Genomic DNA, 22,685 nt, shown 5'->3' on the forward strand with positions numbered 1-22,685 from the left:
AGTTAGAATTAATTTACTAGGTAATTCTGAATAGTTCCAAATATTACATACATATCACATCTCATATGTACAAAAAATATTGTATTTCTAATATTGAATAAACATTTTGTTTTACATGTTCAAACATATATTCTGTTGCGAATATTAGATAAATATGTGTTTTATCTACGGAAAAAAATGTTTTGTTGCGAATATTAAATAATGATTGTATACCCACATAGCACAGGAACAGGAACGTTTTCTGTACGTCCATGGAACGTCCGGTGCTGGACATTCCCAGAACGTTTTCTGTACGTCCATGGGGTGTCCGGTGCTATCTGGAATAATAATATTAATTAATTAATTAGTATTAATTTACAATTGTAACCAGTGTATTTTATATTCGGAAACAAATATTCTGTTCTACATATTGAATAAATATTATATTATAAATAATATTAATAAATAATATTTATTTTGTTTAAAAAAAAGTATTTTTCCCTAAATCTAGAAAGTTCAGAGCGGAGATCCCTGGGACGTACAAAATTTAGGTCCCATGGACGTCCTAAGGACGTCCGACAACGGACGTCGGACGTTGGGACGTAAACTGGACATAAAATGGTGCTATCTGGGTTATGTACAGATTTGAACTTTATTTCCTTTTTATTTATATATAAAACGATAGAAACATTAAGAATAATGACATAATAATGAAATAGTATACATAATTTATATACCATAATTTAGATCATACAAATATATACAATTTGGTATAGAGCAAAATTTTATTATTTGTCACAATTCAATTTATATTGTATTTATCCAATTTTATGCGGAAAAGAATCTGAAAGTAACTCACTCGACAATGCTCAGCGATGCTCGGGTAGGTTATGTTACGGCGTACGTTTGTTCCCCCTCTACAAATAAATTTGCTATAGGATAATACCGGAACCATCCATTTTGCATTTCTTTCGGACCTCCGTCGCCTCTACTTCTTCCTACAGTTGTTCACACTCCAGTTAGGATAGAGCTCAATGGTATAATCTGTCAGTTTGTATTTGTGGCTGTTTGTAACTGAGGCTGTTTAAAAATTCGCCTAGATGTCCGCAGCCTGGAATTCAAATGCTTGGCGTGGCCAGGCAAGGTCGTGTCGATGAATAAGAATTATTTTAAAACGCAAAATAATGAAAGTGTACTTATATTGTCAGAGTTTTAAACTGACAAAATGATCTGAAAACTTGTGAGAGAAAAGGTATCGGTGTCGATGAATGACCTTAGAAATAATTTAAAATGCAATACAATGGAAATGTACTCCTCTCGTAAGAGTTTTAAATTGACAAATTATGTAAAAGCCTGCGACAGAGAAAGTATGGGTCTTGATGATCTGAGAATGCCTTAGCTGGCCATGCCAAGCATTTGACTTCCGGGCCGCGGGCATCAAGGCAAATTTTTAAACAGCCTCAGTTTGTGGATGATACGCTGTTTAGCTTCTTCATGTCATCGCTAAAGTGTGGACCAGTCACTTTACATGAATTGTCATTAGGATCTGAACGTCCGCACTGTTGAACATAGCATTTTAGCTGCGCATAGTTGGAAACCACCGAATTTTACATTGTGTAACACAGTGTCGCCTTTGCACTTTTTCGAAAGGACTTTCATGTACTGGCAGCTCATTTCGATTTCACATCTTTTTCTACTTTCTTGTAGTTTTTATGGGGATCTTTTATTTTTCTATGATAACTCCTTGAGTCCTCCACTTTTTCATGTACTTGGCGTAATTTTTTTACTTTTTTGAAGTTTTTTATAGGGATCGAGTAGCCTACGCTCAATCGGCATATTCGCGCTCTGATTGGTCAGTGTTTTCCGTTAATATCTCCTCAACGAAGTCTCGGACAACATTTTCGCTAAGGAAAATGTTGTTTCAAATCACCCCTCGAACCACCCCTCGAACCACCCCTCGAACCACCCCTGTCAAGGTGTTACAACATTTTTGAGACACCCTGTGCGCGTTATGCGCATCAATAGCTGAGTCTCATAAATTCATAGAATATTAGCTACATTGGCGAAGGTGTAATAACTTTGTGACGCAAAAAGAGGTTAGAGACACTAAACACTAAAATAATGTATAATGATCTGTTCTTTGTTACAAACGTTATCTAACGGCTATGAACAAGACAAACGTGTGCAACATATGGCTTTAAACTGCGACTTAAAATAGAGGTTTAACTAGCTAAAAATTAATTAAATTATATCTCTTGGAGTTGGCTGTTTGCTTGCAGGTGGATTCAATTCGCCTAATCGTCCATGACATAGGTTTGTCATTTGTCGCACATAGCTGCCCATACCTTCCGCTTTCGTCATTCTTAGTTATCTCACTAGCGATCTTTACGGGCCCGAAACGCCTTGACCATGCGCTATTATTCGTACTCTGTTTCTTCTATCTTATCTTCATGTAACGCGGCAACTTTATCCTTTTTCCGTTATACAAAATCCATCGTCACCCCATTATTCCGTAAATCAATCATTGTAATGTACGATTTCTCCAAGAAACAATAATTTTACCTTCACTCACTTTCGACAACTTCGCTGTTCAAACATTGACTAAAACATTGAAGTTTCCATTCTTTTAACAAACATCACCTCCGAACACAAGATCAACCTCCACCACTAATTTTAATATATAAAACTCATGATCAATGGTAATAGAAAACAGTTCCGTTTGTAAGTTGTATCAGAATAGCCAGGCTCAGCCGAAGCTCCATATAGTAATATCTCCATAACTGCACAGGCTCGGGACTGACATTGTGCAATTATCGTAGAGTTCGTATATTCTCTGATGTTTGCCGACGACCTTCGAATGACACGTTAATTTTGCTTGCCTGCTAAGTTCAAGCTGTGATTATCAGAATCGACAAACATTGCTCAATTATTTCTGTCACAGAACCTTTGTTAAACGCCAGATATACTATACATCCAGCTATCACAACCGCGTTATCATGTCATAACACTGTGACCTACAAAAAAGTTCTTGACAGCTACTTTTTTATTTAGAAAATCGATATCAACATATCTGATAACCTCAGACAGTTATTGATGGGCGAGATTTGAGGTTGAGTCGAGCAAAATACATATTTATTTCTTTTTATGTCACTCAGTAATTTGTTATTGACACCAGAGGAAAGGTGTCGAATAAATTAATTCTGAATTTGTAGAGAGAAGTAGGATACAGAATGTGGATTTTCTATAGCACGGTAAATCACTACCAGTGATTCCTATTTGGAATATGTTTCAAATTGCTGTGGCTGTTCCTATTTGGAAAAATTTATGAGCTTCTTCGCCAACTGTGATCGGCTTCGAAATTTTTCAAAATTTCTCTTGCCTCGTTTGCACTTCTTCCATAATGATTATACCTCCGTGTAACTGGCTCATTTTGGAATGGATCAGAGTCCATATCAGAAATATCGGGGGGAGTAAAATCTTCCTTATCAATAATTACATTATGCAACAGACGAACGCATTTAACTATGATGTCCACTTTATCTGGGTCGATTTGAAGTTCACTTTTCAAACACCTCCACTTGGCTACCAGAATACAAAAGGCACATTCGACACACCGTCTAGCTCTTGATAATCTATAATTAAAAATCCTTTCTTCGGTAGTTAGCCTTTGCCGTGAGCACGGTTATAATAAATATCTTTTCAAAGGATATGCATCATCACCCAACAGAACAAAGGGTGCTGAAATGGCGGTTGACGGAATATTTTCATTCTCTGGTATGTTTAAAGTGTTTACTTCAAACCGTTGATAAACATTTGAATCTGAAAACGTTCCTCCATCACTTTGTTTACCGTAAGTCCCAACTTCAATAGCAATGAACTTGTAATCCCTACAATTAGAGAACACGGTTTTGAACGTGTTTTCCATTCCTCTGTAGTAGGCAAAGATATATGTATACCGCAGAAACACTCCCATATAGCTTGATATGTTTCGTAAACTGTTTCGAATAGCACAGTGTGAAATTCTGTAGGAGAAGCTTAGTGTTCGAAATGACATCCCAATTAGCCACCGCGATGTTTAAATGAAAATGTCAATTAGCAATATAAATTGACCTTCTGATGATATTGACCTTTGTCTTTAAATAGCACCATTACATGATATTCGTTGAATTCTTTTTCTCACAGTGAAAGTAAGTTAATGTCTCTTATATACATATAGAATCTACTTTGATTACATTTAATTGCGTCGAGGGTAATATGCTGATGGCTGTTGAACTAAGTGTCTAAGATCTAGGATAACACTGTTTTTAAAGGATCCTTTTCCATAATAATAATATTCCTTTGAATATTATTATAGACTTGCAACAAATCTATGTTTATTAAGGAAATTGTATTTAAATGGCTGAATGAACTCGCTTTAACCAAGCTTTACCTTATACATACATAATATTAGGTCGTCCTAAACGTTCGTGCCGCTTATACTTATATTTCTCAAATTAATATCTGAAACATACTCTTAAGTGTCACAAGAAAAGATAATCTGTCTCATTTCGCAATAGTTTCTCACCTCTCTCACATAGTCATTATACCGTTACTAAAAAATTTGTGTGCTTTTTTAAATTTCGACACAGTCTTCAGCACGAACCTATGTGACGACCTAATATTTATATACCAATAATTATACGTATATAATTAGATATACTATACGCATGCAAGTAAATATATTAATCATCTACATTTAACATTTGCATAACAATTTTGTCATGCAGACTGAATAACTTTCTAGCAAAAAATATTATTATTATATTACATTTGCTATTTTCATATTCCTAGTACGAACAGTACTCATAAGCTAATATCAGCCTAGATTAATCTAGATTAATGTAGAAAATCCTCCTCCGAGGTGTAAATTGTTTCTAATTAATTAAAGAAATGTTCTAGGTAATTAAAGCGTTAAGAAACTCTACTTTAAAGGAGATTATGTAAAACTATCCATGAGGGAAGGATTAATTCTTATTTACTCTCACGAATGAATGTGCAATATTTATACTCTATCCAGAACAAGATTTCCCAAAGTCTAACTATAGGTCTATGTGTCATATACATTCTCCAAAATTAGTTTGACGAACGTCGAGAAGTTTGCATTCGTACGGTACATGACCAATCTGTTCGATGCGCGATAATTTGCTTTTGCTGTCCTTGTTGCAAAGCGGCGGTCACTCACGTGATATACCTCTCGCTTCTCAAGAGTACTTGACTGGCACGTGATGGTAGCATGCGTGCACCCGTTTTCCATAAAATTGCATGTATCGTCGGCTGGACGCGAAGTTATGCGAGCGTTGGACGATAAGTTACGCCATGTCTCTCAGCATTGCTTAGCATGGCTAGCACTAGAGTTGGTTGTGGCTGTGGTATCGCATATAATATATTACAAAATTGGGGCCTAAAGCAATTTTTTTTAACGCGAAAATTATCTTTAATCAGAATAAATATAATAGACGAACCGAATTTTATTCGAATAATAAATGACAAATAAAAATAACGTTTAGTGATTTATTCAATTGAATTATAATTAAAAAATTGGATAATTAACAGTTTCTTTGTTTACTGTGCAATATTTTATTCCATCGTTTAAATGATAAATTTAATTCAATATATGGCAGATAAACAATGTTATTCATTATTCAAAATGTATATCTATATGAAAATTTTACCTATTTCCATAAATAATTGGTCGTATTTTTCCATTTGTATATAAAAAATCCATATACAATCTATATAAATGTTATTTCTATACAATTGAAAAAGGAAAAATTAAGTTCTCTTTTCTGCTTGCAAGCACTAATTTGTCTACATTTATTAAATTTTGTGCAATGACTGAACTGATAGAACATTATTTGACAACTATTTCGTACAATCTCATTAATTTACAAACTAGTAATACATTTCGGACACTTTCACGTAGACAATATAAAAGTTGTATACACATAGTCTTTTCTAATTGATATAAAATACGTTTTATTAAAAAGTTACTATAGACATGTGGTCGATAACAGATGATAGCACGTGAAGATTACATAAATATGATTTAATAATTTATTATAAAGCGATAACTCGAATATACATATAATTGCAAATATGATATAATGAATGCCATACAAATGTTTATAGGATGAAATATGGTTTTATTCATATACAGTGGTAACTTTTTTAAAGGATTCTATCATAATACTAATCTCAATTCGTTAACAGTGAACACTTAAAAGGCACAATTAATAGCAATAGTACAAAAATATGAAAACTCAAATGCACAAAAAGTATCACTTATTCTAAAAAACGCTATTAGTTTAATGGTGCATAAGTTTCTTCAATTTTTGTTAGTATTACTTTTGTATGTTTTCTTAACGGACTATTTATTTATTTATATGGTCTCGATACACATTACTTTAAATCAATGACTTACGTGTTATATTCAAAAAAATTTGGAAAGAAAAGCCGAAAATGAACAAATCTTGAAAGCAACTGAGGACAAACATTAAAAGAATAGTAATTATATTTTTAATATAATAGTAATCTTTAATTAAACAATTTCTATTTGTTGTTATATTCATGTTTAAATTTCCTAAAAAAGAAAAGGAAGAAAACTTATGAACCACCTTAGTATTAACAAATATGTTTCCAAACCATAATCATCCCGTAAAATTTGAATATTTAATAATACATATACATATATAGTCGTAAAACTGCAAATATAATTATAAGATTTTCTTATTGTATTTTTCCATAAATAAATGCACCTCATAGAGGTTCAAGTCTTTTCAGATAAGTCGATTGATCATGGTTTCAGTCTATCGAAGTCCATTAATTCATAAACGGAATATTTTGTATACAACTATATTCTTGGTTCGTTTCAGAAACACATTCATCTTCACATAGCGAGTTAAACTTTCAAATGCATATACATTTAATACTCTTTTGATGTGAGGTCAAATTAACATAAATCAAACTAAACAGGCTCTTCAAATCGCATCTAACAAAAATTACATGTAAGTAATTTAGTCATAGAAATTAAAATAATGGCAGTGCTAGACCTGGATGCAAATATGTAAGGTTTGTTAAATATTCAAACTTTCATTACTACCACATGTAATTGTAAATATATACATGTAATTGTAAAATCTAAACTTTCAAAAATTACTGCAAATACGACAGAAATGTTAAAACTTTTGTCTTTGTTCCAAAATTATGGTCAAACGAACTTTTTAATGTGGTTTAAGATGACAGACACAAACAGCTAAAAAATGATTACTTGCATGTCCAGGGTACAAAGCCATTTTACAGTAAAAGTATCAAACACTTTTAGGTTTATATATACTTGCGTATAATAAATTGCAATTCCACAAAGTATAAGCAAATTGTAAATTAATTACCACACGTCTTCATTACTTTACAGTGTTGTGACTGTACGCATTAAGAAATAAATACTTTGAACAGAACTTAATTGATAAAACCTTGTTCACAGATGCCAAGCTAATGCAAGAGTGCTGAAATTATTCAAGGTTACAAATAAATAAACGTACAAAATGCATCAGTGAAGATATAGTAATTTTATTTGCAAATAGAGTCAGTTACAATATTTTCATAATAAATATTTTTAATCATCTGAGTAACTGTCTTTAGCGATTATGGAACATTGTGCATAATGTATGCGTGTATATATATAATATAGTTTATATATAATATATATATACACACACACACATATGTATATATATATATTTCTTCAAAGAATTCAAATCTTCACTTTCATAAATTATTATTTTAAACAACTGTATATATTTCAGCACTCTAAGAATAAATGAAAAATTAAAAAATAATTTCGTTAATAAGTAAGGTATTTTTGTGCTCTATTACAAATTTTCATAGATTTTATATTACAGTAAAAAGTATGATGTGAATCATTAGCAATAGATGTGAATTATGATTGTATGTATCGGTGCAATATAAATGAATCAATTAGCAATTGTATGAAAAATGGTACAAATTTTGAAATCCTCAACTCAATAATTATTGAAGAATTTGTAAACTGTATGTGTTTTAAACGTAAATATTTATAATTTGTATAGTGTCATTTCACTGTAAAGTGTTAGAAAACTTTTATGTATATATAACATATATGTATATACGTATATAAATACATTTTTTTTCTCTTACTCAGGTTTTGCAATTAGGAGCTGAACGTTCTGTTATAGAAGCTATACGCATTGTTTTGTTTGTTAGAGCAAAATGCAACAATTTCTTTTCTTCTTACGTTCGTTCCCGTCCCCTTGATTTTCCTGTGCTTTACGTGCAGCTATTGCACGCATTAAGTCAAAGAATACCTGTAATATAATACACAGAAATCGTGGATTTTCAACATATTATTCTCGTCCATCTATTAAATAAAAATTCCAAAGGTTATTGTAATCAATATACTAAATGTAATGTTAAAATTTCGTCCTATATCTTAACTACCAATATTTAGATTTAAAATTAAAGTTTCTGCTCACGTCCATTGTTTTAATTTTATAACCTCAATACACCTAATGTATATAGTAGAAAAGAGTGTTTAACAAATAAAAACATAACGAAGCGATAATTGTAGAAATTGCTAGGTTGTTTAAAAGATATAAATTCATAAATATTCATGGTCTTCCCATGTAATATATTTAAAACATTTGTCGACCTTTACATTTTAGTGCTCGTCAATTAATTTTAAATATGGTATTTTAAAAATTAGCCGATAGAAATGCATAAACTATACAGATTTCTTATATTATTATTATTCTTCCATTCATCTATGGAACAGGAAATATTACAATACAAACAACAAAGTGGCTCGACCGTGTATAATTTTTCACGTTATAATCATATTAATTAGTAGACTATTCTTTATCATTTCTAATACACTGTAAGTATTTGTATAATAAAAAGATATCTTAGATTAAGTTTCCTTTTACCACTAATTTATACATTTTCGCGTTTTAATTTTTGGAATAACTCTTGATAAGGTCGAAAATGTCCCAAATATATTGCATGAGGGATCACAAATACCTATGAATTTATTTATTATAAAATGATGTATAATATTTGTGTTGCTATGATAAACATGCGGAACAGCAAGCTATATTTACTATTTTATGATACAATTCACAGAATCATTCTCATTCTTTTAATTACTAAAGTGAATGCCTCGAAAACAATGATAGGCAGTCACTCTGTTCCTTTGTAACTTGGGACATTAAACTGAAGTGGTACATGCATATGCATTATTTCAGGCATAAGCGTGTCAATATTACAAGCGGTATATATATATATATATATATATATATATATATATATATATATATATGAATATATAGAAATTCTTCTTTTGTACGTGCCTGTGACACTCTCGTAAAAGGCTGATACTTCTGGTGATTATTGCTTGCCGATAATTGTATGTATTCATACTTATTTGAAATTTTAGAAGAAAAAAAAATGAAACGAATGCTGCAATTTATAATTCATTTATAATACTAAAACATCATCGGATTTTTTAAATATAAAAACTTAAATCAGTGCAAAATAACAGCAAACCTATAGAATAATGCACTTCTTTTTCTTCCTCTTCGCACGGTCCTTTCCACGACCGTTACTCGCGGACTTGTCCTCAATCTTGCGCGACCTTATTTCACGCATCAAGTCGAAAAAGACCTGTAAATGTGCAATTGATGCTGTCTGAAAGCTTCGAGGTTTGGAAAAAGGTGCTTTATAAATTAAAAGATATATGCATTATCAATATATTTATCGTGTGCTTGTACAAATGTGTGTTGCATACAGAGATATATATGTGCACAAGCTATAAGATGTCTATATAGCAAAGGAAACAGAATGATATGTGAAAAATTGCAAAATGAAGCTAAATAAACATATATCTCATGCAATTTCTTTATGTTTTAAAGGTTACAATACAATTGAAATAGTATGTGTTAAAAGAAATAACAAAGATGCATATACATTATACAATGTTTACATACAACTATAAATAAATAAATGTTGCAACTATCAATAAAATACTATTGAAAAGCATGAATTCCTATACTAAATAAGATTGTCTCCTGTAGAACACATTTTTTATTGTTATTCCCATACCACATTATAAAAAACATAAGAATATAATATAATTTTGTTAGTAATTACCTTATCGACATTTTCCTTTGTTTTCGCACTTGTTTCTACGTATGGTACACCCCACTGTTGCGACCTGGCTTGAGCTTCGGCTAAACTGACTTTTCTTTTCTCTTGTAAATCACTTTTATTTCCCACTAATAGAAATGGAATGTTCTCATCGTTTTTTACCCTAAGAATCTGTTCTCTGTGCATAAAGGATTGAACATTAGTGTTTTCTTAGAGAGATAGAGAAATAGAAATATACCCACAATCATTAAGAAAAATTATAATTGATACAAGCATTATTCTTCCTTTACTTTCAAAGCTTTTCATAAGTATGTAGATTTTAAATGTATGCTACATTGCTTTGAAATAACTACAGTTTATTTTTTGAGTTACAGAAGATTTACCAAGGAAAATAGATAAAGCTTTAACTAATAGAGACTATCGAATTAAAAAAAACTTGGGTTATAGAAGTTTAACTGTATTTTTATTGTTCATATATAGAAATAAAAGTGAGGCCTTACATGTAACACGTAAAAAAATTAAGAAGTAAGCTATTGTATACGAACATGTTTAATTATAACTAATATGGTTAGATCCTTACATATTAGGAACATATATATTTCTATTTATATCAAGGTTTATCGAGATATTGCTCTCACGATAAAGTAAGATTTTTTAAAAATTGAGCAGAGAGAGCATGTCAGTATTTGAAGAAGTTTTATATATTTATTCATGTTACGAGATTATCTAGCATTAAACGTATGCTATTGCTTACCTAAATTCTTGAGTAGCCTGAAAACTGTCGTCTTCCGTTATAGAAAACACACAGAGAAATCCCTCTCCGCTTCGAAAATAATTATCTCGAATTGCTGCATAATCTTCCTGTCCTGCAGTATCTAGGATATCTATTTGTACTTCTTCTCCATCTAATACAACTTTTTTTCTGTAGGAATCTGCTTTCGTTGGTTCATAGTCCTCTACAAACTAATATAAATATGAAATATATATGTATATAAATTAAAAAGGGGACATCACATATATGAGCTCGTGAACTTGCAAAATAATTTAGACTTTTATTCTATATGTAAGAAAAATCATAACCTTCAAAACTTGTGTGTCATTGGGCCTTAGTTTTCATAATATTAATTGTCAAAGTTTTTAAAGTTCCCTCATGCGCTGAAAAGTCTTCAGTTTGAAGGCATCCCTACAGATTGCAATTGGCCTAGAGGCTGGAGCGTCTAAGTCACATGCTGTAGATCCTGGTTTTCGAATCTCATCCTTGGACCTCTATTTTTCTTTTATTATCTATATAAACAAAAATTTCAATCACCAAAATCCCACCAAATTCGTAAAATCATTACTTTTACGTCTAATTTTGAATACTATATTTATACAATTTTTTTTTAAATCACAAAATTAAATTACTGTACGTTAATATAACGTTTATCTATAGCTAAACAACTGAATTATATTAAATTATATTAAATATTAGTAGAAAACATTAGAAGCACTATATTTTTAATGATAACATTTTCAAATATTGTTCTTTCTGGTATTAATTTTGCCCCGAACTACGCAAATTTTGTCATATTTATAAAAATTGTAGGGATGGTTTTAAACTGAAGATCTTTCAGTTCATGACGAAAATTTACAAACTTGGACAATTAATATTATGAAAACTAAGACCCGACGGCACACAAGTTTTGAAAGTTATGATTTTTCTTACCTATAGAATAAAAATCTGAATCGTTATACAAGTTCATGAGCCTATAGGTATGATGTCCCCTTGAGAGCCTGGAAATTTAGACAAACTATAGTTCACAAAGTTGAATCCTGCAACAGAGACTATCTTTTGATAATATATATACAATTAGACTAAAGGCTATAAACATAAAATATAAGATATCTTATAAAGGATTACATTTCCATTGGTCACACCTTAATAGTTTTACGTGCAAAATAAGGAGAAAATTCAGATTATGTAAAAACGAACAAGTGCAAATCCATACTGTTATACCAAACCATAAAAAATTAATTTCTAAAAAATAATCGTCAATGCCGGATTCAACTTTGTCTTGTGTCTACACTTAGGAATGAGCTACAGTTTCTATAATCATAATCTCAAATTATAGTTTTTATTATGTGTTTCATATACCTCATCATACATAAATTGTAATGTAAGAGCAGATTTCCCAACACCTCCACTTCCAACCATTATAACTTTATGCATTGCTTGTGTGGTACCTGGCTTTTTTGACATGTTTTTACAACTACCTGAAATCAAATGTACTGATTTGGAGACTCTATATCTATATAAAAATAAAAAGTTTATATATAATTTAACAAATATGAGATTATATATAAACAAAAATAACATATATTTGTGTAAATATTGCGCTACATTTTTTGTTAAAGTACAGTTATACTTAAGAAAGGAAGGATGTAAAAACTGTTGTCAGCATGAGAAATGTAAGAACAGGGTCAGAACAGGAATACATATTTACCTATACTGCATTGCTACTTATTTGACACAATGGTTCAATTGTACGAATTAATAAAATGCATTAATTTCTTTTAATGAATTACAACTTTCAAAATAACTACCAAACATGCCAGTTATATATATGAGCGATAATTGTATCATAATTATAATCGATATACAGGGTGTCCCAGCATCAGTGGTACAGCAGAGGTGGGGGTGATTCTACATAAAAAAAAACAAATGAAAAATAAAGAATAAAATTGTTTCATTTGAGGTTTCGTTCTCAAGAAAATCGGTTTTGAATATTCAGCGAGTACGTGTACATGTAACTATGGTCTAGATGGATGGATCTCGATACAAGTCATATGTCACTTATAAGTAGTACTCATATCATTAGTATCAAGATGATGTGCTGTATTACTCATTTCTGTCTTTCTGATTTAGAGTGAATTTAAAGTCTGTATCGAGATCCATCTATCTAGGCCATAGTTAAGTGTACCCGTACTCGCTTAATATTCAAAATCGATTTTCTCGAGAACAAAACCTCAAATGAAACAATTTTGTTCTTTATTTTCCATTTGTTTTTTTATGTAGAATCACCTCCCTCTCGGTTGTACCACCGACGCTGGGACACCCTGTATATATGGGACCATACTAATATTTTTCAGTAGAGAGGCGGATTAAACGACATAAACAGCGGAAAAAAACTTTGTTAGTAGTTATTTCCTATTAGAAAGGTACGTGATGTTAACGACCCTTCGTATCGCAAGGAAACTTGTATAGACGAATAGGAAGTGACACATAAGCAAATGTATGAAAAGGTTACACATGTACACACCGCTACAAAACTAGATTATGATTTTTCAAAGTTCACGGATGAAAAGAAACTCAACAATTGTGGTATAAACAGAGTGGCATATTTGTTTCTGTCTCGTGTTTATACGTTGTACATTCAGAGATACAAGAACGGAAAGATGTTGAAACGAAACGTACAGAACAGTATCCCTATTCCAATGAAATCCGAACCGATGTTTGCATTTATATTACACTAATCTGTACAGAGAAATAAAATGATTAAAACCACTTGAATGTGTACGTATGACAAATAACGATAAAGGCGGTGCCACACGCCCAATTTTCAAGAAACGTCGCTTTCGATAACAAACCACGTTTTTCTCATCATACATCGGATTATGTTCGCCTTAACGCAGTTCCTATCTTCAACGATGACAAACATGGATCGAGTAAATACCTTTGAGGATCGTGTCAATTGAAAAATCTTCGAAGTTTTTCCTACAACCTCAGTCGTCACACTTTCCTTCGTTGTACCTAGCTGTACCGCGACTGACCGCGACCAACCTGGACCAACCGCGACTGATAGTACCGACAATTAATTACACCGGTACAACCGTGCACCCTACTGGCTCTTTTCTGTACTACAATCTATAATACCGGCTGAAAGCAAGATCAGCATCAAGATAAGGCAGAGACCAAATGAACCCAGGACCGGTTTTAGCAATATTGGCGCCCCGGGCAAGATTATCGTGGCGCCCCTTCAGGGGCTTAACATTTTTAAGAAAAGAAGACAAGATAATAATCTTCGACCATATACATATACATGGACTGCTCAAGCCTACTCTTTGTACACTGAGCAGAGCGTAACCATTGAGCTCTATTCTAACTGGAGTGTGAACAACTGTAAGAAGAAGTAGAGGCGACGGAGGTCTGAGAGAAATGCAAAATGGGTGGTTCCGGTATTATCCTATAGCAAATTTATTTGTAGAGGGAGAACAGACTCGTCTTTGTTTGCTTTTCGCGGCACTAGCAATTATTTGATGCGTACAAAAAAATATTTGTACAGATTTGAACTTTATTTCCTATTTATATATATATATATATATAAAACGATAGAAGCATTAATAATAATGACATAATAATGAAATAGTATACATAATTTTTCATACCATAATTTAGATCATACAAATATATACAATTTGGTATAGAGCTAAATTTTATTATTTGTGTTGGATTTTAGCTAAAGTCAAATAGTATTTTGAATACAGTGGAAAAAGTTTACTGTAGGCAAAACCCCACAGCCAGATGCGACACCGAGTTCGTCGCCAAACTCGGGCTTTATTTGGGATTGCTAGATATTTTTGCTTCCTCTGAATACTGTACGCACTCGATACGTGAGCCTAACACAGCAATTTAGGCTTAGCGTCATAAACCGTGTTCGCATGATCTGGACACTCGTCGACGCTGTCGACTACCTAGGTATCGAAGACGACCTTAGGAATAGCTTCGAATTTTGTGCGACAGTTAGTTCGATCCGCGCTTGCAAACCGAGAGGTTGCGTAGCTGACCGTGTTACTAGCAACCTCACATCTTTGTAAATACATAACCTTATATTTACCACATTTTGTTTTTATCCATAATAAATACGCAGTGAAACATTACTCTGTTGCCTATATATTTATTTGAACATAAATATCCAACAACTTGTCACAATTCAATTTATATTGTATTTATCCAATTTTATGCGGAAAAGAATCTGAAAGTAACTCATTCGACAATGCTCAGCGATGCTTGGGTAGGTTATGTTACGGCGTACGTTTGTTCCCCTTTTACAAATAAATTTGCTATAGGATAATACCGGAACCACCCATTTTGCATTTCTCTCGGACTTTCGTCGCCTCTACTTCTTCCTACAAGAGTTCACACTCTAGTTAGGATAGAGCTCAATGCTGTAGCAAGATTTGGCGCCCCAAAAGTATCTGGCGCGGCTGCCTGACCGCACCCCCCCCCCCCCACAACATCGGTCCTGCAATAACATAGCCTAAAATGTTCGCAACGGTGTTCCTACTGTCGCTAACATGCCGGCGAACATCTACGATGTTCGTACTCCAGTGAAACTGATGTTATTTTGTCGAAACTGGGCAATCCGCATCCCCTCTAGATAATATATCTGGATAATATCTGTGACCGTAGTTAATATTAGTTTCTTAATATTCGTCCAAGTTTTTATGCTTTTTTTGTTGTATCTTGATAAAAATACAGGGTGTCTCAAAAATGTTGTAATACCTTGAAAGGGGTGGTTCGGGAGGTGATTTGAAACAACTTTCTCCTTAGCGAAAATGTTGTATGAGGTTTCGTTGAGGAGATATTAACAAAAACCAATCAGAACGCGCGTAGCCAAGGCTACGCTCATACGCTACCGCGGCCGCTCCACCGGTATACTCGCGCTCTGATTGGTCAGTGTTTTCCGTTAATATCTCCTCAACAAAACCTCGGACAACATTTTCACTAAGGAAAAAGTTTCAAATCACCTCCCGAACCAGAGATGGGCAAAACTCTAGACTTCGAATAAATCTGAAGTTTGCCGATATGTTTGTCTCGTTTCCTTCTTTGAAAAATTTTCAAAAGAAAAAACGAGACAAATATATCAGCAAACTTCAGATTTATTCGAAGCCTAGGGTTTTGCCCATCACTGCTGTCGCGAACCATCCCTTTGAAGATGTTACATTTTTGGAACACCTTGTATATGCAATGTATTGGCGAGATTTTTCTGATGAAAATGATATCAATCACGACGCAATGTGGACAATTTTGAGTTTCGCTTATGATAAGTAATATGTATTTTTATATTATTAACACTTGTTTCTACTACCCAGTGACAATTTTTATTTATACAGGGTGTCCCAAAAATGTTGTAACATCTTGAAAGGGGTGGTTCAGGAGGTGATTTCAAATAACTTTTTCCTTAGCGGAAATGTTGTCCAAGGCTTTGTTGAGGAGATATTAACAAAAAACCCCGACCAATCAGAGCGCGAGTATCCAGCAGTCCGGTGTCCCTAATATACGAATATACCGATATATACAGGGTGTCCCAAAACTCGCGTAGGAGCCGGAAATGGGGGGTAACTGAGACGATTCTGAACAACAATTTCCTTTGCAAAAATGTCGGATGGGGCTTTGTTTTTGAATTAGTAACGAAAAATACGGACCAATCACAGGGCCCGATTAGCGCGCGATCAGCAGCGAGAGAATAAGCTCGAGCTAGGATTGGCTGGTTGCGCCAGGTCGCTGTGTAGTGTAGCCAGCTGAGCGTGCGCTAATCGGGCGCTAATCGGGCCCTGTGATTGGTCGGTGTTTGTCGTTAATAATTAAATAACGAAGCCTCCACCGATATTTTTGCAAAGGAAAAGGTTGTTCAGAACAGTCTCAGCTATCCCCCATTTCCGGCTCCTACACGACTTTTGGGACACCCTGTATACCCCTGAAAGGGCGCCACGATAATCGTACCCGGGGTGCCAATATTGCTAAAGCCGGCCCTGGGTTCATATAGCTAATAAAGTTACCTAGTTTTTCCATGGGTCCTAATTATCTCCTGGCTAGAAGTTTACAATCTGTTTCCTATTTTCGAACAGATTTTCTAATCGGTTATTGGCTCACATAATCAAGTATTAATATTATAAAAATATTGCATATCGTAAATTTTTTGGGAAGGGGGGCAGCTAAGGACGCCAATTTCGCGAACATATTAGACACTTTACTGGCCGGCACCATGGCCTTCAAACACTGCGCATACGCATCATTCGTTTATCGCACCTGCCGGAGAAAAGTGGAGGGGATTTATGGCATCCTTGTGAATCGACGTGATCGACGAGTTTCGTATCTTCGAGAGCGATCACGCGATTTTTCTTGACGTCACTATATTCTTTTTCGACCAATTACTTCTCATTTTGTACACAAGCGAATCAGAGAAGTTTTTTCAAGAAGTATTGTCAGATAAGTACTTGCAGAACTTTTTAGAGTATTTCTTTTTATTTATTCATTTGTACTTTCACTCACGAGGCAATAAATAAAGAAATAATTTGTAACTGGAATGTTATGAGAAAAAAAAGAAGCATGCAATTTTTGAAAAAGTCCTTCGTGGATAATTGATAATAGAATTCGAGATGCTTTGCATGTAAAATTAAATATAAATTCCTGTTAAATTAGGAATATCGAAAAGCCTCAGAAGATGGAAAAATAAAGGTTTCGAATGAGATTAACGCATTGAATTTAAATTGATTTATGTATTAACATAATATTTTATTTGTTATATTTTTGCAAAAATGAAAAAATAATATTAGCTACAGCTTTTGGATCCATCATATGAACATGGTGCAGTCCTTCAACTTTCTCCCAGTAAACAGTTTTATTGTCCTTCATAAGGTTCACGCATTTGGATACATCGGCTTCGTTATATAGATGTGATTTTGTTGCACTGATCAGGAGACACGGAGATGTCATACATTCAGCAGACATTTGTATATCTTCTGTGATAAATTGTGAAAGAAGAGGAAGATACTTAATTCTTGGATCTCTGTTGAAAGTATATGTTCCATTTTCTTCTTTTGTAGCACCACGTTTCATTAACATTCTGCATGAAGCTTCATTTAAACTGTTTTTCATACCAGCCATCAATCTAGTTATGATTTCTGTTTCTGTGTATTTTGGTTTAGATGTAAATTCGTCCATCTCTATGAATTTAGATATGTTTTCAGAGAAGTACTTATTGTATTTAGTCCTAGATATTGGCATACTAAGAAGTGGAACATCTAATAGTATTACGTATTCCATATCCTTTGGCAAAAGAGATGCGTAGTAGAAGCTTAAAAATCCACCAAAGGAATGTCCCATTATTTTTATTTTATCCCATCCAAAATAATTTTGTATTCGTTTAATCAGTAGTATGTACATTATATTATTGTACATCATTCCTGTAGGTAGCCAACTAGATAATCCATGACCAGGTAAATCAATAGCCAATATCGGAGTATTCTCAGACAGAATTGGAGCAAGTGCATCGAATGATCCAGCATTATCTTGCCATCCATGTAAAGCTAATATAGGTTGCTTGTCTTCTGGTCCCCATAATTTTCCTTCAAAGAATTGTATTTTTAGGGTGAAATTGAATTTGTTATATTCGATTTTGCATTGTCATTGCACTTACCTTTAATCTGCCACCCTGGTACTTTAATTTCTACTTCTTTTACTGAATTCAGTAATGGTTGCGTATTAGTATGTAACATTCTTTTTAATAGAAATCCTGAATTCATTTTGAAGTACATTCTAATACCATGACTCGGAATATAGTACATGTTGATTTTTTTTACAAATTATTTTACACTTTTGAATTATGAGTCACGCAAACATAAAAGAAAGTACAAAGTATAATACAACTTAATTATACACACAGTATAGGTAATTAGTTTCTTTTAATAAATTACTATTACATTTAAAACATTAGTATTATCGTATATTATTTATCATAAACAGATATAAAAAAAACACTTCATCAAAACCGTATGTAGTATCTTCTCAATTTGTGGATAAAGATAAAATAAGGAATTTGGAAAGACATCGCTATCTAGATCAAGAGTGTATTTAGGGAGGGGGAAGAGGGGAGTGGGGTCGTTCCCTCTTCTATGGTGAACAAAATTTGAAATGGAACAGAAAAAATGTAAGCAACAAATTTCGGCTAAACTTTACTTCTGGGCACTAAAAATTATTGAATTTTTTTTATTATGAAAAAGGGGTAAGTTCACATAATGAAAAACTGGAGTTAATGATGGATAAACTTTTATTTTGGTATTATCTTTATATTTTCATTCAATTTGGAGATCCTTCTTTTCAAAATCAATAAAATTTTCATAAAACAAAATTTCTTCATAAGAATTGCATTGTAAAAAATAATGGACTTGCCCCATTTTCATAATAGACAGCTCATATAAGTATAGATAAAAAATCAACGTGGTAAAAGGAAATGAGGGTGGCAGTCTCTAGTTTAATTCCACGATTTGAGAAAATGCGCAGTGATTCATCCATTGCATTGATGATTGATTTATTATTACTAGAGTTAAAAAATTAAATAAATAATGAAGATACACATTTATTTATTTTTATCCGGCTAGGAAGAAATTTCAATTATAAAACAGAACCGAAAATTTGAATTGTCGATAAAGAGAAAGAAAAATAAATATTGGTAAAGTTAAGTTTTATGAAATAGTAACACTTATATTTAGTTAGCTTGTGTCACAAAATGTAGTCTGTCTAACATATTTCAGATTAGTCTCCTATTGATTGGTATTAAAGGAGTCGCCGAAAATAATCTGTATACTAAGGGACCCGCTCGACTAAAAAGTTTGGAAACCTCTGGCCTAGATAACAAAAAAAGGAAGTTTTAATGTTAGAAATCCAACGGTTTAAAAGTTATGAATATTTAAAGTTGAGCATTTTTGACATCATATTGACTTTTACCGATGCTCTATTGGTCCATTAGGTAGGTAATGTCATTCTTCCGATCACTTGTTGTAAACAGGCGTTCTTAGATGGCGCGCATTTATGTCATTGTCTTCAGTTTAGTTTTAGTTCAGTTTTTTTTTATTTAAGTGCATAGGCAGAGATGCCCAAATAGCACTCCTCTTTTTGTTTTATAGTTTTTTTACATCTTCACCAGTTGTATAATTGTAAATTTGTATAATACATAGTACCTTAATACTAAATAGACCTTAAAAACTTAACAAGTCTGTAATACATTCCGTTAGCAGTCGTATCTTTCTTGAACACTTTTATCCTTACATTATTCAGTCTTTGTGTTCTATGAACTATTATCAGTATAAAGAGTTGTGCTGAGTTATACTGAGTAGAGTCAGTATAGAGATCTAGCTATTTATAAGATAGGAACATTTCACCTTACTATTCTTGACCTACAGCTTACAAGAATATAATTCCTATTTTCCTATATTTTCCATAGATAACGCATTTGGAAAGAAATTATTCATTAAATATATTGTAATTGTATGTATTATCATATACATATGACATATATACAGGGTGTCTCAAGAATGTTGTAACATCTTGAAAGGGGTGGTTCAGGAGGTGATTTCAAATAACTTTTTCCTTAGCGAAAATGTTGTCCGAGGCTTCGTTGAGGAGATATTAACAAAAAACCCCGACCAATCGGAGCGCGAGTATGCCGGTGAGCGTAGGCTACACGATAGGCGGCCACGCTCATACGCTACCGCAGCTGCTTCAACGGTATACGCGCGCTCTGATTGGTCGGGGTTTTTTGTTAATATCTGCTTAACAAAGTCTCGGACAACATTTTCGCTAAGGAAAAAGTTGTTTCAAATTACCTCCCGAACCACCCCTTTCAAGGTGTTACAACATTTTTGAGACACTCTGTATATTGTAGTCTATGCGCACTTGCCCCACGAGTGGACGAAATATTCATAACTTCAAATTCGGAATTATGCTAAAAGTTTTCTAGTAACTTTCTTAGGGAGTTGGATCTCCTTATACAGTCTTCATGCTATAGCTTGAGCGGTCCATGTACTGTATGGTCGAAGGTGTAGACTGACGATATAATAACAGCAGAAAAGACGACGACAGCGCCGTAATGGAAAGCGCAATAACGAAGCAGCCATATTGCCATACGAATCATCAAGATTTCATAGGAACAAAGCTGATCAAGTTGTTCGAAGCGAAGAAGCAATATTTTCTCACGATTCTTTTTCCGAAATATTGTTGGTACCACTCCGCATGCAGCTCCGGGGACCAATTTTGCAATTTCGGCCTTAAAACTTTATAAACAATAAAAGTGTACGTTTTTATAGATATATTTTTATACATGCACTTATACATACACACCAAAATCGGTGTCTGGGGCTGCGTGCACCAAAGTGTAAGGAATATTTAAAAAAAAAAATTATTAAAAAATATTGCTTCCCTTCAAACAACTTGATCAGCTACATGGAAAAATCATGTAGCAGCCTATCACCCTGTCTTTGTCTCTCCTCCATTGTTGTATCTCCGTCCCTGTCGCAGCATCATTGGAGGAACAGGGATCTATGTATCTTTGTCTGCGAGCTTCCTATTTTTTCCGCAACCGACGCTGAAGTCAACTCGGAGTTTGACTTGGCGCGCGACACCGAGCTGTGTGCCCAGTGCTGATTTTAGCAATATTGGCGCCCCTTAAGGGGCTTAACATTTTTAAGAGAAGACAAGGTAATAATAATATCAAACGATGAATCTGTAGCTAGATTGTAAAGATTGTTAAACTACAATATATAGCAGCTATACTATATTCGTATACTAGGGACAGGGCCGACGTGACCTTTTGGGGGGTCGGGTTCAAACATTCTGCGGGGCTTGAATTCACATTCAAATGCTACACTTAAATTTTACAACGAGGAATTATTTATTTACAAATGCTGTTATTACATATTTTTTATAAGATGAATATTACATAATAATACCTTGATGATTCTCTCACTCCTTTACACTGAATCATCACTACTGAAAAAATGTCTTGCATCTGTTAATGGTATCATCATTGTGTAAAAAGTTAATCAAAATCGGTGCCTTTTAATTGGGTACTTTTCGTAGACCGCGGCACAGCCGACTCTAGTACTAGCGTGCTGAAGCAAAAATGGCAACAGTGCGAGAGTCTGGCTTCGATATACCTTTTTTTTTTTTATACGTGGAGAAATGCGTTTACGCACACCCCCTCAAATGGAGGGAGTAGTGTGGGACTCGCCCCTCAGGAGGGGAATACCCATTAAAACTCCACGGTAGCCGGACTCGGCGCTGTAGGGGAGGCTCCGGGATCTCTAGCGAACACTACCGTTGCTGGCGGAATGTCTCCTCCGAGCGTAAGGCCCTCCCCACCTGACAGCGGGTGCCACAACCCGCGGTCCGTCCTGTCCCTTTTAGTCGCCTCTTACCCCGGGTCCACACTGCGCGCACACGAAACAAGAACATACCCTAAAAACATTCGCAAGGGTGTTCTTACTGTCGCTAACATGTCGGCGAACATCTGCGACGTTCGTACTCCTGTGAAACTGATGTTATTCTGCGGATTCGGGCGATCCGCATCCCCTCCATGGTTGGAAATGTTCGAAAGCAAACGACCGTTTACGACCACCTGCCGGCAGATACTCCAAAGGGATAATATGCGTGACCGTAGTTAACATTAGTTCCT

At 33.8% G+C, this 22,685-nt stretch overlaps 2 protein-coding genes across 6 annotated transcripts; both read right to left on the bottom strand.

Moving 5' to 3' along the window:
* Positions 1–5,562: 5,562 nt before the first annotated feature.
* LOC128879052 (ras-related protein Ral-a) lies at positions 5,563–14,044 on the bottom strand. 4 transcript variants are annotated; one of them, XM_054127858.1, is made up of 6 exons: positions 13,649–13,774; positions 12,329–12,447; positions 10,949–11,157; positions 10,198–10,372; positions 9,595–9,711; positions 5,563–8,357 (listed from the first exon to the last, which is right to left on the bottom strand). In XM_054127858.1, the coding sequence occupies exons 2-5, from the start codon at positions 12,431–12,433 to the stop codon at positions 9,595–9,597; spliced, it is 606 nt and encodes a 201-aa protein (XP_053983833.1). In that variant the 5' UTR covers positions 12,434–12,447; positions 13,649–13,774; the 3' UTR covers positions 5,563–8,357. The 4 variants fall into 4 exon arrangements, with proteins under 4 accessions (XP_053983833.1, XP_053983831.1, XP_053983836.1 ...); XM_054127856.1 differs by lacking the exon at positions 13,649–13,774 and adding an exon at positions 13,908–14,043 and having other exon boundaries at positions 5,564–8,357; XM_054127857.1 differs by lacking the exons at positions 5,563–8,357; positions 13,649–13,774 and adding exons at positions 9,413–9,507; positions 13,908–14,044.
* On the bottom strand, positions 14,013–20,829 carry LOC128879051 (probable serine hydrolase). Of its 2 annotated transcripts, XM_054127855.1 has the most exons (4): positions 19,961–20,829; positions 18,654–19,860; positions 17,014–18,582; positions 14,013–14,110 (listed from the first exon to the last, which is right to left on the bottom strand). In XM_054127855.1, the coding sequence occupies exons 2-3, from the start codon at positions 18,799–18,801 to the stop codon at positions 17,750–17,752; spliced, it is 981 nt and encodes a 326-aa protein (XP_053983830.1). In that variant the 5' UTR covers positions 18,802–19,860; positions 19,961–20,829; the 3' UTR covers positions 14,013–14,110; positions 17,014–17,749. The 2 variants fall into 2 exon arrangements, with proteins under 2 accessions (XP_053983830.1, XP_053983829.1); XM_054127854.1 differs by having other exon boundaries at positions 18,654–20,829.
* Between the last annotated feature and the right edge of the window lie 1,856 nt (positions 20,830–22,685).

Source organism: Hylaeus volcanicus, chromosome 6 (genome assembly GCF_026283585.1).
Source record: "Hylaeus volcanicus isolate JK05 chromosome 6, UHH_iyHylVolc1.0_haploid, whole genome shotgun sequence".
NCBI classification, from domain to species: domain Eukaryota; kingdom Metazoa; phylum Arthropoda; class Insecta; order Hymenoptera; family Colletidae; genus Hylaeus; species Hylaeus volcanicus.

Coding starts and splice junctions, on each gene's coding strand:
- LOC128879052 (XM_054127858.1), bottom strand. CDS start 12,433: ATGTCAAAAAAGCCAGGTACCACACAAGCAATGCATAAAGTTATAATG. Junction 11,158..12,328: donor TACAATTTATGTATGATGAG/GTATATGAAACA, acceptor TATTTATATTAG/TTTGTAGAGGACTATGAACC. Junction 9,712..10,197: donor CAAAGGAAAATGTCGATAAG/GTAATTACTAAC, acceptor GCACATTTACAG/GTCTTTTTCGACTTGATGCG.
- LOC128879051 (XM_054127855.1), bottom strand. CDS start 18,801: ATGTACTATATTCCGAGTCATGGTATTAGAATGTACTTCAAAATGAAT. Junction 18,583..18,653: donor ACCAGGGTGGCAGATTAAAG/GTAAGTGCAATG, acceptor AATTCTTTGAAG/GAAAATTATGGGGACCAGAA.